A 17,675-nucleotide genomic window follows, 5' to 3' on the forward strand; every position below is an offset into this window, starting at 1 on the left:
GGTATTTTAGTCTTTTTGATGTGATTTAAAACAGGATTTTTTAAAATTTCTGTTTCTGATAGTTCACTATTAGTGTATAGAAAAGCAACAAATTTCTGCCTATTAATCTTGTATCCTGCATCTTTGCTGAATTCATTTACCAGTTCTAATGGTTTTTTTGTGGAGACTAGGTTTTTCTATATGAAGCATCATGTCATCTGCAAATAATGACAGTTTACTTCTTCCTTTCCAATTTGGATGCCTTTTATTTTCCTTATCTGACTGCTGTGGCTAGGACTTCCAATACAATGTTAAATAGAAGTGATGAGAGTGAGCATCCTTGTCTTGTTTCTGAATTTAAAGGAAAAGCTTTCAGCTTTTCACCACTGAGTATGATGTTAGTGTGGATATGTCAAAAATAGCCTTTATAATGTTGAGATATGTACCCCCATACCCATTTTAATGAAAGCTTTTAGCATGAATGGATGCTAAATTTTGTCAAGTGCTTTTTCAGCATCTATTGAGATAATCATGTGATTTTTATTATTCCTTTTGTTAATATGATGTACCTGACTGACTGATTTGCAAATGTTGAACCACCCTTGGATCCCTAGAATAAATTTAACTTGATTATGGTATATGATCCTTTTTATATATTGTTCAATTTGTTTTGCAAATACTTTGTTGAAAATTTCTGCATCAGTGGTTCATCAAAGGTATCGGCCTGGTATTTTTATTTCTGTAGTGTCTTTGGTTTTGGAATCAGGCTAAAGTGGAGTTGTAGAATGAGGTATCACCTCACACCTATCAGAATGTCCATCATCAAAAAGTCTACAAATAAAAAATGTTGGAGAAAATGTGGAGAAAAAGGAACCCTTGTACACTGGTGGTAGAAATGTAAATTGGGGCATTCACTCTGGAAAACAGAATGGAAGTTCCTCAAAATTCTAAAAATAGAACTACTATTTGGCCCTGCAATTCCATTCCTGGGAATATATCTACAAAAAAATGAGTACATTAATTTGAAAAGACAGATGAGCCCCAATGTTTGTAACAAGCACTACTTAAAACACCCAAGACATGCAAGCAACCCCCAAAAAAGGTAAGTGGATAAAGCAGATGCAGTGTATACACACACACATACACACACACACAATGGAGTATCACCCAGCCATAAAAAAGAAGGAAATTCTGCCATCTACAGCAATGTAGATGGATCTAGAGAAAATATTGCCTAGTGAAATATATTTGACAAATACTGTATGGTATCACTTATACGTAGAATTTTTTAAAGTAATACAAACAGCTGTGTAGAGGGAAATACAAACAGACTCACAGACACTGAAAACAAAGTACTGGTTACCAGAGAGGAGGGAGCAGTGAGGGGCGAGTGAGGGCATGAGGTTAAGAGACACAAAGTTATGTGTAAAACAGACAAGCAATAAAGACGCATGTACAGCATAGGAAATTACAGCCATTATCTTGTAATAGCACTTAATGAAGTATAATGTATAAAAATACTGAATCACTCTGCTGCACGTGCATGTGTACATGGTAAGTCACTTCAATTCTGTCCAACTCTTTGCAACCCTATGGATTATAGCCTGCCAGTTTCTTTTGTCCGTGGGATTCTCCAGGCAAGAACACTGGAGTGGGCTGCCATGCCCTCCTCCAGGGAACCTTCCCAACCCAGCGATGGAACTCATATCTCTTATGCTTCCTGCACTGACAGGCAGGTTCTTAACCAGTAGCGCCACTTGGGAAGCCCCACTATGCTGTACGCCTAAAACTGATATAACATATTGTAAGTCAACTATACTTCAATTAAGAAAAAAGGAAATTGTTTCATTATTTCAATATTATCTCAAATATTGTTCAATTCTTGGATTTAAAAAAAAAAAAAAAGCATTCTAAATGGAGTCCCTAAAGATCATGCTACAATTTGAACTTTTTAAGGAAATTTAGAGATCTCCCTTAAAGTGACTTAAAGACAGTGAACAGTAATTCTCATTAGCACTGTAACAATTCTTGGGAGAGGCTTTCAAAATAATACTGACTTGAAACTGATATAAAATATCTACCCAGCCATATGGGTTATTTCTTGATGCAAGATTTGTCCAGATTACTTCTAAATGTATTCAAACCAATATGAGGGCAACTATAAGGTCCTGTCTTCAGAAAGGCGCTCAAATGCCTAACTTATCTTCCATTTGGAAAAACTCATAAAGGTTATTTCTTGTAATTTGTCACTTCTAGATATAAAACACAGTTAAGAGTTCACAGAGGTTAAGAGCATATGAGTACTTGTATTCCCCAAATTTAAAAAAATCAAATCTCAAGATTGATTTTCAGTGATTTGGTGTTTAAAATATTTGCTTATTGAAACAGAGTTTGAAAGTACATTTTATAGCTGGAAAGAACATTTTCAGCTCGAAATTCACTATAAAATTTACCTCAAAAAGAACATTGTGTTATCTCCAGTTTCTTCATAAATATTTTTTTAAGTGAAGGATAATTGCTTTACAGTATTGCATTGGTTTCTACCAAACATCAACATGAATCAGCCATAGATTTACCCATATTTTCCAGAATTTTAACCATCTATTTATTAAAGCAGTGTCTAGGAAAGAGACTAATTCGGAAGTGAAGGCTGCATACCTATTAGAAACATGAACAGAATCACTGTGGAATAAGTTTAAGAACCATTTCTTTCCTGTCTCTTGAATGATTTTTTTAATGTCATATCAAAATTACCTTGGGGACTTTTTCAAACTCTACACCCCCTCATCTGACCTCTGATACATGACCTTAAGATACGTGGGAAAGGGGCAGCGGGTGGAGAGAGAGGAGGAAGTAGTCAGTGTTGCTGAAAAGCTCTCCTACAACACCAGGGTGAACCACCACCCTGAAACTCTTCACTTTGTCACTCTTCCTCTCGGCACACCAGGGACTGTAAACAGCCCAGTCACCTCCCTCACTGGAGCCATTCTATTCAATCTAACTCTAAAGGTTTCTCTGGTTCCCACTGTGGTTCATATATAGATTCCCTACAAACCTAATAAATCCAGAAGTCCTCTTATCCATTCAACACATTTCCCAAATCAGGTCCACTCCCTTCAACCACAAATCCCTGAGGAATGGATGCCATTCCTGAGGGGGAAGGATTAATTAGCCATCTTTCACACTACACCCAGGGCAGTGTTTTCCAAGAGCGTCAAGGCCTAGGGCAGTGGTTCTCAAACCTCAGTAGGCATGAGAAGTGCTTGTTAGAATGCAGATTACTGAGCCTCTCCCTTCAGAGACTCTGAGACAGTAGCTCTGGGTCAGGGTTCAAAAACCCACGCTTCTTACAAATTCCTAGGTTATTTAATGCTGCTCATCTGAGGCCCACACTGGTATAGGGGACTCTATGGGGCACCCTGCTTGTTTAGCTTATATGCAGAGTACATCATGAGAAATGCGGGGCTGGAAGAAGCACAGGCTGGAATCTAGATTGCCGGGAAAAATAGCAATAACCTCAGATATGCAGATGACACCACCCTTATGGCAGAAAGAGAAGAGAAACTAAAAAGCCTCTTGATGAAAGTGAAAGAGGAGAGTGAAAAAGTTGGCATAAAGCTCAACATTCAGAAAACTAAGATCATGGCATCTGGTCCCGTCACTTCATGGGAAATAGATGGGGAAACAGCTGAAACAGTGTCAGACTTTTATTATTTATTTTTCCAAAATCACTGCAGATGGTGATTGCAGCCATGAAATTAAAAGACACTCCTTGGAAGGAAAGTTATGACCAACATAGATAGCATATTAAAAAGCAGAGACATTACTTTGCCAACAAAGGTCCGTCTAGTCAAGGCTATGGTTTTTCCAGTGGTCATGTATAGATGTGAGAGTTGGATTGTGAAGAAAGCTGTGTACCAAAGAATTGATACTTTTCAACTGTGGTGTTGGAGAAGACTCTTGAGAGTCCCTTGGACTGCAAGGAGATCAAACCAGTCCATCCTAAAGTAGATCAGTCCTAGGTGTTCATTGGAAGGACTGATGCTGAAGCTGAAACTCCAATACTTTGGCCACCTCATGTGAAGAGTTGACTCACTGGAAAAGACCCTGATCCTGGGAGAGATTGGGGGTAGGAGGAGAAGGGAACGACAGAGGATGAGATGGTTGGATGGCATCACCGACTCAATGCACATAACTTTGAGTAAACTCCGGGAGTTGATGATGGACAGGGAGGCCTGGCGTGCTGCGATTCATGGGGTCGTAAAGAGTCAGACACGACTGAGCGACTGAACTAATGGGGCCAAGAGATGACCAGGCCAGTCTGAGTGAGAGGTGGTGGCGGCCTGGATTTCAGGGGTAACAACAGAGCTGCAGAGAGAGGCACACAGTCCTGGGCTGTATTTATGAATTACAGTCAAAGGACAGGTTGACGAGCTGGATATAAACAGCAAAGGGGAAGGAAATAAGGAAGATGAAGCAACAAAAATGACATCTAGGCCTTTGTTTTCCTTCATCTATCTTCACTTTCCTTCCTCTCCCAAAGATAACACATCAGATTCTGAAGAAAGGGGGCAGACACAGGAATGGGAGCCTTTGCTCATGGGGCCCAGGAAGTAGAGTGGCAGTGGCAAGGCAGGAGGATGAAGACACAGAGGAGGAGGAGGCCAGAGGGGACAGAGTCTGCTACACTGAATAAATGAATTGAACAGATCAATAAATATACTGAGAATAAAGGGAAACAGGTTTCTGTCCAAGAAGGGATTTACAAATATAGAAAATGGGAGGTCTAGAAAGAATTCTAATATATTGGATTAAAATTGGAAGTATCAGTATGAATACATGAGTTTTGTTCCAAATACCTACAATGATAGATGTAAGAATAATTCTATATATGTGTGTATATGTTGCATGCGTGTGTGGTTAGTCGCTCAGTTGTGCCCGACTCTTGGAGACCCCATGGATTGTAGTCCGCCAGGCTCCTCCGTCCATGGAATTTTCCAGGCTAGAATACTGGAATGAATACCCATTCCCTTCTCCAGGGGATCTTCCTGACCCAGGGATCGAGCCCATGTCTCCCACACTGGCAGGCAGATTCTTTACTACTGAGCCACCTGGGAAGCTCTGTATGTATATATGGGTACATACACTTTTTTTCTATCTCTGAATACTTAGAAGGCCTGAAAACAATAAAACCCCAAAGCAGTAAGCACATCACCCAGACTGTGGATTCTAAACATCAAAGCTTCCTTGGAGAAATTATTGGTTCCAGGGTTGGCAGAGTGAAAGTCCAAAAGTAGTCCAGAAACTGCATGGTTTCAGAAAGGAATCAAGTGATCATGCAATGACAGAAATAGATCAATAGGACACAAAAGCCAGCTTGGAGGGCTTCTAGCAAGATCTGAGCATCCAAACAATACATAATAACAGTGGTAACAGTAATATGACATTACACGTCATCAAATAAAACAGGCATCCATGATCAAGATGATACAAATACACACATATATGTGAGAGAAGGGAAAGCGCATCCTTAGGATAGAATTCCAACCAATACCAAAGGCCTATTTTTGCACTGCTGTTAAGTACAATGTGCAACAGTTTTTACATTTTTAACGAGTTATAGAAAACAAACAGAAAAATAAAACAAAAAGAATATGGGACCTAGGGAGGTGGGATCAGGTCGGGTAGAAAGGAGACCCAGGAGAGAGAGGATATATGTATACATACAACTCAATTTGTCACACATCAGAAACTAACACAACATTATAAAGCAATTATACTCCAATAATAACATAAAGCCTTAAAAAAAAAAAAAAAGAATATGGAACAGAGACTGTATGTGGCCAGCAAAACCCAAGGTACATACTATCTGGCCCTTTATAGAAAACATTCGCCAACTTCTAATATAAAAGGAATGAAACAACTAGGTAACCATCATATGGCAACCATCACAGAGGCATCTGGTACAGGCAGGGATCCTCAATGGGGCTAAGGAGGTTCAATGGGAAAACACTAGACAGACCCAGGTTGAGCCTTACCCTACAAAATACAAGTCCCACACCCTTTAAACTCATAAATGACATGAAGTTCCCAGAAAGGCTGAGAAACTGTTTCAAACTGAAGGAGACTAAAGAAATATGAAAACAATATATTAACACGTTACTGAATATGATCCTGGGGCACAAAAGAAGAAAGAGACATTTGGGGGGAAACTGGTAAAATTTCAGTGAAAACTTAATAATTTAGATGAATGCTGACAACAAAATATAAGAAGCCCAAGATGAAAGAGTGAAGCTTACTGTGTCAGATGAAGAAAGTGCTAGAAGGTTTTAGAGTTTGGTGGAAACTGGAAAGAACTTTGCCAAGAAAAGAAACCATGCTGAGCATAAAGATAAAAATGATAACATAAACCCAATTAAAGCAAGACAGGTTTTTTTTCTTTTTAAAGTCCAGGATTAAAATGAACGCCTTAAGTAAGATATGACTCAAAGATGCCTTGCAAAAGTTCACCGGTGTACAGTTTCTTCGTAATTACTAATATCACAACTTGGGGAGGGGATTCTAACAATGTGAAGCTTGTGAAACAGATGTCCTTTGTTTACGGACATGCAGTGAGCAGGACTGTTAGCCCTTGATCTTCAAAATAACATGGTAAATAAAAGAACTCAAAAATATCCACCAGGGGCTTTGCTGATGGCTCAGTGGTAAAGAATCCGCTTGCCCATGCAGGAGACACAGGTACCATCCCGGATCCAGGACGATCCCACGTGCCATGGAGCAACTAAGCCTGTGTGTTGCAACTACTGAGCCCGTGCTCTAGAGCTCAGGAACTGCAACTACTGAAGCCCACGCCCTAGAGCCCACGCTGCACAACAAGAGAAACTGCTGCAATGAGAAGCCTGTGCACCACAACTAGAGAGTAGCCCCTGCTCACTGCAATGAGAGAAAGAAAGTCTATACAACAGCCAAAAATAAATAAATAAAATTATAAAAAATATATATATCCATCAATATCCACCGGATTTAGCAATAAAGACGATGCTGTGAAAGTGCTGTACTCGCCCTCAGATTGGGAGAAAATAATAGCAAATGAAGAAACAGACAAAGGATTAATCTCAAAAATATACAAGCAACTCCTAAAGCTCAATTCCAGAAAAATAAATGACCCAATCAAAAAATGGGCCAAAGAACTAAACAGACATTTCTCCAAAGAAGACATACAGATGGCTAACAAACACATGAAAAGATGCTCAACATCACTCATTATTAGAGAAATGCAAATCAAAACCACAATGAGGTACCATTACACGCCAGTCAGGATGGCTGCTATCCAAAAGTCTACAAGCAATAAATGCTGGAGAGGGTGTGGAGAAAAGGGAACCCTCTTACACTGTTGGTGGGAATGCAAACTAGTACAGCCACTATGCAGAACAGTGTGAAGATTCCTTAAAAAACTGGAAACAGAACTGCCATATGACCCAGCAATCCCACTCCTGGGCATACACACTGAGGAAACCAGATCTGAAAGAGACACGTGCACCCCAATGTTCATCGCAGCACTGTTTATAATAGCCAGGACATGGAAGCAACCTAGATGCCCATCAACAGATGAATGGATAAGGAAGCTGTGGTACATATACACCATGGAATATTACTCAGCCGTTAAAAAGAATTCATTTGAACCAGTCCTAATGAGATGGATGAAGCTGGAGCCCCTTATACAGAGTGAAGTAAGCCAGAAAGATAAAGAACATTACAGCATACTAACACATATATATGGAATTTAGAAAGATGGTAACGATAACCCTATATGCAAAACAGAAAAAGAGGCACAGAAATACAGAACAGACTTTTGAACTCTGTGGGAGAATGTGAGGGTGGGATATTTCAAAAGAACAGCATGTATACTATCTATGGTGAAACAGATCACCAGCCCAGGTGGGATGCATGAGACAAGTGCTCAGGGCTGGTGCACTGGGAAGACCCAGAGGAATCAGGTGGAGAGGGAGGTGGGAGGGGGGATCGGGATGGGGAATATGTGTAAATCTATGGCTGATTCATATCAATGTATGACAAAAAAAATAATAATAATAATTTTTAAAAAAAAACTAAAAATAAAGCTACCGTATGGTTATTTTTTTAAAAAAAAAAGAAAGTGCTACACTCAATATGTCAGCAAATTTGGAAAATTCAGCAGTGGCCACAGGACTGGAAAAGGTCAGTTTTCATTCCAGTCCCAAAGAAAGGCAACGCCAAAGAATGCTCAAACTACCACACAAATGTGCTCATCTCACATGCTAGTAATGCTCAAAATTCTCCAAGCCAGGCTTCAGCAATACATGAACCATGAACTTCCAGATGTTCAAGCTGGTTTTAGAAAAGGCAGAGGAACTAGAGATCAAATTGCCAACATCAGCTGGATCATCAAAAAAGCAAGAGAGTTCCAGAAGAACATCTATTTCTGCTTTATTGACTATGCCAAAGCCTTTGACTGTGTGGCTCACAATAAACTGTGGAAAGTTCTTCAAAAGATGGGCATACCAGACCACCTACCTGCCTCTTGAGAAACCTCTATGAAGGTCAGGAAGCAACAGTTAGAACTGGATATGGAACAACAGACTGGTTCCAAATAGGAAAAGGAGTACGTCAAGGCTGTATATTGTCACCCTGCTTCTTTAACTTACATGCAGAGTACATCATGAGAAACGCCGGACTGGAGGAAGCACAAGCTGGAATCAAGATTGTCAGGAGAAATATCAATAACTTCAGATATGCAGAAGACACCACCCATATGGCAGAAAGTAAAGAAGAACTAAAGAGTCTCTTGATGAAAGTGAAGGAGGAGAGTGAAAAAGTTGGCTTAAAGCTCAACATTCAGAAAACATAGATCATGGATGCGGTCCCATCACTCATGGGAAATAGACAGGGAAACAGTGGCTGACTTTATTTTTCTGGGCTCCAAAATCACTGCAGATGGTGACTGCAGCCATGAAATTAAAAGACACTTACTCCTTGGAAAGAAAGTTATGACAAAAAAAAAAAAAGAAAGTTATGACCAACCTAGACAGCATGTTAAAAAGAGACATTGCTTTGCCAACAAAGGTCCGTCTAGTCAAGGCTATGGTTTTTCCAGTGGTCGTGTATGGATGTGAGAGTTGGACTGTAAAGAAAGCTGAGCACTGAATTATTGATGCTTTTGAACTGCTGCGGTGTTGGAGAAGACTCCTGAAAGTCCCTTGGAATGCAAGGAGATCCAACTGGTCCATCCTGAAGGAGATCAGTCCTGGGTGTTCATTGGAAGGACTGATGTTGAAGCTGAAACTCCAATACTTTGGCCACCTGATACAAAGAGCTGACTCATTGGAAAAGATCCTGGTGCTGGGAAAGATTGAGGGCAGGAGGAGAAGGGGATGACAGAGGATGAGATGGTTGGATGGCATCACCGACTCAATGGACATGGGTTTGGGTGTACTCCGGGAGTTGGTGATGGACAAGGAGGCCTGGCGTGCTGCAGTTCATGGGGTCGCAAAGAGTCGGACACGACTGAGCAACTGAACTGAACTGAAGTCGTTAGCGATTTCAGCAAGACTAGGTTCATTCACATTTTTAGGACAGATAACTGAAAACAGGCCAGAAAGGAGCATTTGTGGCAAAAACCCTTTCAAGAAGTATGGCTGGGGTGATGGGGGAACAAATGGAGGTACACCCTAGAAAACTTTGGATATGTTTTTATGTGGGATTTTTTTTTAGTGGGGTAAAGAATACATGAACGCTAATTAGAAAGAGTTAGTAGACAAGGAGAGATTAAAGATTTAGGAAAGAGCAAAAATAACCATTTGACTAAAGATTCTCAAGAACAGATAGAAGAATAATGGAGAAGCTTCTCTGAGAGGACAAGGGGCAGTTCATCAGTTGTAAGAGGAAGGGAAGAACTGAGGCAGGATAGGTATAGATGCAAACAGGTCCACAGACGCGGAAGACATACACTGCGATAATTCCCATTGGACGACTCCATTTTTATCTGGGAAGTATGGGGGAAGTCACTTAGTGAGAATGAAGGAGGGAAAAATGTGGGATTGGAGGCTTAAGGAATAAAGATAAGGTCTGAAATTTGGCACAGCGAGAAGCACAAGGATGAGACTGGAGAAATACAGGGAGGGTACCAGATAACACTGAGGGCCCAGATAAGACTGGTGATCAAAAGCAGCATTTAAATAAAGCATGAGAAAGGCTTGTATCGTTTTCACTGGCCCTTACATTGATACAACCAGAGTAACACATCTTCATACAGAATGACCTTTTACACCAAGTCATTATAACCACGGAAGTGAAGTACTAAACAATCAGAATACAAAAACTACGAAATCATAGATGCCTGAACATTAATATCAATTCATTTGAACCATATGACAAACCCACTGAACATAAAATCTGAAAGAGGGAGCTGACAAGAACAGTCAAGGAACACTAAAAACATACCAGACCAAACGCTATACCCTATCCACTTCAGCAGTTTTCCACTATCACCTCCAAATAATTTTTAGAATCCTCGTGTCAGGATCACACAAGATCCTTTTGGAATGTCCCGACAGACCTCTCGCCTCAGGAGAAGAATCAAATTACTGTTCTCAGCAACGGCCACTCTGAGATTTCTACCTATCCAATGAAATTCACTCTATATCTAGCACGGTTCTTCAAACTTGCTATTTAAATACATGCAAATACATCCCTCAAAGACACTGCATCTTACCGATATTGCTGTTATCCTAAGAGAATCAACCGTGGAATGTTTGAATAGGTACCATAAAACAGGTCCAATCTCCCCAGTGATGAAGCCCTGGGCCTGAGCAGAAAACGTAGTGCAGACATTTTCAATGATCTTTGCCGCCATGTGATTCACAACACGTTCTTCCTACAGAGAGAAGAAAACCAGGAGAAAATTGAACAGGTATTATTAATATTTCAGATGACAAATATATACATGTCATTTCTTCATAACCATGGCTTTATAAATAAAGACCTGACACCAAGACCATCACCTGCCCCTGGATGCACTAGGTGTTTCTGGAGGCGTGGTCATTTCTTCAGGCTACTACAGAACTATTACATTTGGTTGATTGTTAAACGTAGTTTAACATAATTCTCCATATATTGTTGTTGTTGTTGTTCAGTTGCTAAGTTGTGTCCGACTCTTTTGAGATCCCATGGACTATAGCTTGCCAGGCTCCCCTGTCTGTCCATGGGATTTCCCAGGCAAGAATACTGGAGTGGGTTGCCATTTTCTTCTCCAGGGGATATTCCTGACCCAGGGATCAAACCCACACCTCCTACGTTGCAGGTGGATTCTTTACCACTGAGCCACTAGGGAAGCCCCCAATTTTCCACATGTTTCCATAAAAACGCTGAAATAATCTAGAAAATACACATAACAACTTACAGTATAACAAAAACTTAACAATGATTTTAAAATCATAAGGAATATGCAGAACAATCATCAGAAGTTACTCTGGGCTGGAAATAATTAACTAAAGACCACCTAAATACAGGGCATCAAGGAAAGTGCTAAGAAAGAGATTGCTCCAGTGGTGTGACCAAAGTAACCTCAACTAAAGGCTGTACTATACTGTCCTAATAATGCTTAAAAGTCTCAAAAAGGATCAAACTATTGCCAGGTAACTTAAATGAGTCCAAGAAAAAGCACAAAAGTACTTAAAAGACTTTTAAAAAATGCCCAACAACATAAAAATCACAGTATCTGACATCTGATTAAATTCACACACACAGAGCAGGAAAATATGACTCATAAGAGAAAATTCAGTGAAAGAATAAGAAAAAGGCATTTAAATGGCTATTAAAAATACAGTCCACATACTGAAAAAGAAAGAAGCATAAGCATGTTAAGAAGGAAAGAAACAGATTAAAAAATGACCCCAAGTCAGAAGACTAGAGATTATAATGTTTAATACGAAAAATACACTGAATTGGAATAACATATCAGACTCCGCAGACTCAATGATTAGAGAAGATTAGTGAAGACACAGCAATTAGCAAAAAAAGAAAAAACTAGACTACTGGAGTGGGTTGCCACACCCTCCTCCAACCTATCTTCCCAACCCAAAGATCAAACCCACGTCTCTTATGGCTCCCTGCATTGGCAGACGGGTGGCTTTACCCCTTGGTGCCACCAAGGAAGCCCAATCTAAGAAACTCAATGAACCTCAAGTGGAAGAAAGAAAAATAACATCAAGGTACATCATAATAAGAAAGCTGAGCGCCGAAGAAATGATGCTTTTAAACTGTGGTGTTGCATGTAAATCCATGGCTGATTCATGTCAATGTATGGCAAAAACCACTACAATACTGTAAAGTAATTAGCCTCCAACTAATAAAAATAAATGGAAAAAAAAATAATAAACTGTGGTGTTAGAGAAGATTTGAGAGTCCCTTGGACTGCAAGGAGATCAAAACAGTCAATCCTAAAGGAAATCAGTCCTGAATATTCATTGGAAGGACAGATGCTGAAGCTCCAATACTTTGGCCATCTGATCTGAAGAACTGACTCACTGGAAAAGACCCAGATGCTGGGAAAGACTGAAGGCGGGAGGAGAAGGGGACGACAGACGGTGAGATGGCTGGATGGCATCACTGACTCAATGGACGTGAGTTTGAGTAAGCGCTGGGAGTTGGTGATGGACAGGGAAGCCTGGCGTGCTACAGTCCACAGGGTCACAGAGTCGGACACAACTGAGTGACTGAACTGAACATCATAATCAGACTGCTAAAAAGCAATGATAAAGAGAAACTTGTAGAAACAGTGACAGTAAAAGGACATATAGAGACTATCTAACACATTACCTAACAAAGGTAAGGATGATGGAAGACTTCTCATCAGAAACAATGCAAACCAGAACACAGAGGAACAATACCTTTAAAGCACCAAAAGAAAAATAAGTAACTGTCAACCTATAAATGTATACCCAACAATAACATCTTTCAAAACAGGCTGGTAAAAGGTACAAATTTTCACATATAAGATGAATAAGATCTGAAGGTTGAATGTAAAACAATGTGACTCTAGTTGATAACACTATATTGTATAATTGAAATTTGCTAAAAGGGGAGAATTTAAATGTTCTTTACTCCCACCATCCAAAAAAGGTAACAGGATAAAATATGAGATGATTGATGTGTTAACTTGATAGGGGAATGTATGCATATATCACCATGTATGCATGTATCAAATCATCACTTTGTACACTTTAAATATCTTACAATTTCATGTCAATTATACTGCAATAAAACTGAAAACAATTTAAATATCTATCTCTGATAAAAGAGACAAAAAACAATCAGCATGAACATAGACTTATATCTGTATGTATCAATCAGATTAACAAGCTTGACCTGCTTCAAGAAAAAAAGCACATCACTCAACAATGGCAGAACTGAACTTTTTCCACCCAGTTATACATACATACTGAGTCATGAGAGAAGTCTCAACAAATTCCAAAGACTTAAAATCATACGTACATCATTCCCTCCATCCACAATACCATGAAACTAAAAATAATAATAAAAAGTTTTTTTAAAAAAAGACAGGTATTAAATGAGAAAGACACAGAAGAGCTATAGAATTTGTTAAGTCTACAAAGCATGTAATGGGATAGAACAGTTAAAGGAACATGACAATTTCCACAGAAGTCCAACCAGTGTGAACTGTAGAGCCCTGTGGAGCTTCCCCCCTAAGAGTATCTGCCACAGGAGAAGCAGAGGTGCAGACCTCACTCTGGCAGGGAGCAGGCCACGCTTGGTGCCTCTGACCTCACCAAGAGTCAGGAAACTGATCTACTCCCGTGCTCAGAAAAAAACTCAGGATTGCTTCTTTATGCCATTCTCAAAGCTTCGCTTTAAGACACATGAGGCAACTCCATACTTGGTAAGCCCTATTGCATTCTACTAATATCAGCATTCCAAATATTATGAATAGTGATATTAAAAAGAAAACCACAAAAAAAGCCTGAATCGTTCCTATTCCCCATACACATTGCCCACTTTCACTATATAAAGGCAAGAGGAATGGTGCATACCTACAGAGAACCCGATGTTGATGGCACACACATTCTTTATTAGGAAGATTAAACTTAAAACTGTGACAGTAACAAAAACAGAAAATGGAGCTGTACAGTTTAACTTCTATCCAATATCAAGAGAATTTAACTTCTCTGTCCTCGTTTTAGATAACTAGTGTCCAAAAACACTTCAAAGATAATACACATAATGACTAATATCTCTATACTTTCTAATTCAAGTCCTGTCTTTTTCTAATTAAATACATAAGCAATTTACCACTAGCTTTCTTTTTTAAAAGCACTAATTAAAAACTGAAAATTCAATTTCCTCTTAAAAGAAACTTGTTACATAGAAATTGTCTAATAAGCTATTGTTCAGAAATGAATAATTAAGCCAAGGATTTATTATTTGAGCCTCACATTTTAACATATGCCAGGTGTCAGTTCAGCACCCATAATTATATACAGACTATTATGCAAGTTATTTTAAAAAGATGAGGTTGATTAGATACAAATGCATAAAATTAATCTCCTCTAAACATGTGGAAACACTCTAGGTGCTATTTTCAGCTTCTATGTGCACTGTACAGTAGGTTGCTACCTATCCAGATAAAAATAACTACCTTCAAGGAAAGTCAGCTTTCTCAGCCTCCCTATTTCATGAACATACTGAACATATGCCACATGAGTTCAATGCCAAGCATTCCCAGGATCAATACAGTGATGATACCAAGTACATAATTTGTCTTTGCTATTATAATCACTGGAAGGACTGATGCTGAAGCTCCAATACTTTGGCCACCTGATATGAAGAGCCAGTTGCCTTCACTGGAAAAGATCCTGATGCTGGGAAAGATTGATTGCAAGAGGAGAAGGACGAGACAGAGGATGAGATGGTTGGATGGCATCACTGATTCAATGGACATGAGTTTGAGCAAATTCAGGGAGATACCGAAGACTAGGGAAGCCTGGCATGCTAAAGTTCATAGGGTTGCAAAGAGTTGGACACAACTTAGTGACTGAAAAACAACAAACATGAGGGTCAGAGCAGTGGAATGCAAAGCCAGCAAAGAGAGCCCAAGTCAGGAGCACGTGGAAGATCAACCAGCAAGGTACCTTTCTCCACACAAGACATCAGGTGGGGCTCCAACTACCAAACTACTCCAGCGTGGCACACCTGGGACTCAAATCCACATCCTCTGACTCCCAGCTCAAAGTCTCCAAAATGCCAACGCCAAGTCGAAACAATGACCCAGTGTCATCACGGACACCTTTTCTTCTATACTGCCATGCTCTCTTTAAAAGTTATACCAGAGAGACTTCCTTGGCGGTCCAGGATTCATAACAAACAATCCACCTTCCAATGCAGGGGACAAGGATTCGATCCCTGGTTATGGAACTAAGATCTCACATCCTACAGGGCAACTAAGTCCAAGTGCCACAACCTAGGCCCAGTACAGCCAAAATAAAAACAAAATTTTTTAAAAATAAAAAGTTATACCAGATTTTTTTTTTTGGCATGTTCCACCCTAAGTCTCTCACTCTAAATAGTTCCCTCTTTCCACCTGAGCATTTACGTCTGTAACAAGATCAAAACCACTTGACTCACATTTCTACTATCATTGTTAAAATTACAGAAATCATAACAAGTTGACCTGTTTGGAAAACAAGGTCATTATCTCTTAGGCAATCTTTTGAAAAAAAGAAAGTTTACTGAACACTATTTAAATAAACTCGCAACAGTCCCAGAATAAGACTACCTTTCTCTCTCAAAGTGCATCCTACAATTTGCCACAGGATAAGATATGTCTGTGGGCAAATAAATTTGAAAACATTGTATACAATATGCTCCCATGTGGATTCATAATTAAAAGTTCTGAAAAGTACTAAATACAAATGAAACCATTCAACTTTGCTTAACCCAATGTGTCCCAATGTATTTGACTAGAAAACCCTTATCACAGAACATGTAGGAAAATCCCTTGGCAAAGTTAGTTATCTATGCACCAGAAACATAAACAAAATTTATAATTTAAAACTAAAATTGTCTTCTAAGAAATTTTCATAGGAGTTAAAACAAAAAAGTACAATTCCCATACCACATTTTTCTCAATGCACAGATTAGAAGGAAAAGGCGTAAAAATCAGAATCAATGGCCCATTTTCAATAAGGCACATTACTAAGTTTTCAAAGTATAAAAAGGCTAATAAGTTAGGCAGAAAATATCAATATATTTAAGAACAGAAACAGCACAACAATGTTAATGTCCTTAATACCACTGAACTATATGCTTAATAGCTAAGATGGAACATATTATATATATATTTTACCACAATTTAAAAACATAAAAGAGAAATAGAATAGACATTCTTAATCTATACAGTAATGCAACTTTGTTATTGTAACAAAAGAAAAAAGAGGCAATAAAATTCCACCCATCTGAAAAAGTTTAAACCATCCCATAAAAAACCCTGGACCAAGAAAAAATTTTAAACTAGGGATTATCTATAAAATAACAATAATGGAAACACTACATGTCAAAATAATGGGACACAGCTAACACTAGGTTGAGACGAAAGTTGATAGTCTTAAGTGTCTTAGTCACTACACAAGAGAAGGGAAGAAAATGAAAATGTAGTTACAAAACAGCAAGAAATGGCATACTAAACCAGAGATTAAAAAAATTCATTTTCCTATTCCTCATAAATGAAGATAGGGCAGTATCTTAATCATCTCTGCCTCTCCTGTATCCAGCCAGTACATAATATGTTTCATAAATGCTACCTCTAAAGAATGGGAGCTGTATCTGAGAGAGTTGACTTAGCAGTCAATTAAATACACTAGCAGAATGTCATGAAGAATCCAAAGGAACTACAATCATCTTATTTCAGTGTTTTTTAAACCAAATATGTCATTCTCTTGTTAGTCTTCTCATTGAGTATGCCTTCCATTTTCACTACTATCAATCCTCCTTAAGTTTATTCATAGACGTATACTCTCAATCAACGTACCAACAGGTGACCTTGCATGTAATTTTTAGAATCAACGTTTCAAGTAAAAAGAAAGTTAAAAAGGAGCTCAGAAACTCATGAAAAAGATTACAATGGTAACAAAAAATGTCACTGTGACTTTTCAAAATTATTAAAAAATAAAGACAATTAATTTAAACAGTGTGGCACAGATAATAGCCCAACAGAACTAATGAGAGCCCAAGAAGAGACATGCACACAGACATGACAGAGCTGACAGCAAAGAGTCGTGGGGAGAAGACGGACTTCTCGTTCAATGATGCTGGCGTAACTGATTCATTTTAAAAACAGAACTGGACCCACACGTATCACCACACACAGACACACAGAACAATTACAAATAAATTAAGCTTCTAAACAGAAAAAAGGAAAAAACAAAACTTGTAGAAGAATATGTAACATGGGCGTCCCTCGTGGCTCAATGGTAAAGAATCTGTCTGCCCATGCAGGAGACACAGGTTGGATCCCTGACCCAGGAAGATCCCACATGCCTCGGAGCAACTACGACCACGCACCACAACTACCGAGCCTGAGCTCTAGAGCCCAGGACACAACAACGGAGCCCACATGCTCTGGAGCCCGTGCTCCACAACGAGAA

The 17,675-nt window shown here is 39.1% G+C and overlaps 1 protein-coding gene across 4 annotated transcripts in view; it reads right to left on the reverse strand.

The window, feature by feature from the left end:
- Positions 1-17,675, reverse strand: part of ULK4 (unc-51 like kinase 4) — a 524,814-nt gene that overhangs the window by 392,539 nt on the left and 114,600 nt on the right. For all 4 annotated transcript variants that reach the window (XM_061127855.1, XM_061127853.1, XM_061127854.1 and 1 more), the window contains one exon: positions 10,730-10,891. In XM_061127855.1, coding sequence (XP_060983838.1) covers positions 10,730-10,891 — 162 coding nt within the window. The remainder of the gene's footprint in view (positions 1-10,729; positions 10,892-17,675) is intronic.

Source organism: Dama dama, chromosome 24 (assembly GCF_033118175.1).
Source record: "Dama dama isolate Ldn47 chromosome 24, ASM3311817v1, whole genome shotgun sequence".
NCBI classification, from domain to species: Eukaryota; Metazoa; Chordata; class Mammalia; order Artiodactyla; family Cervidae; genus Dama; species Dama dama.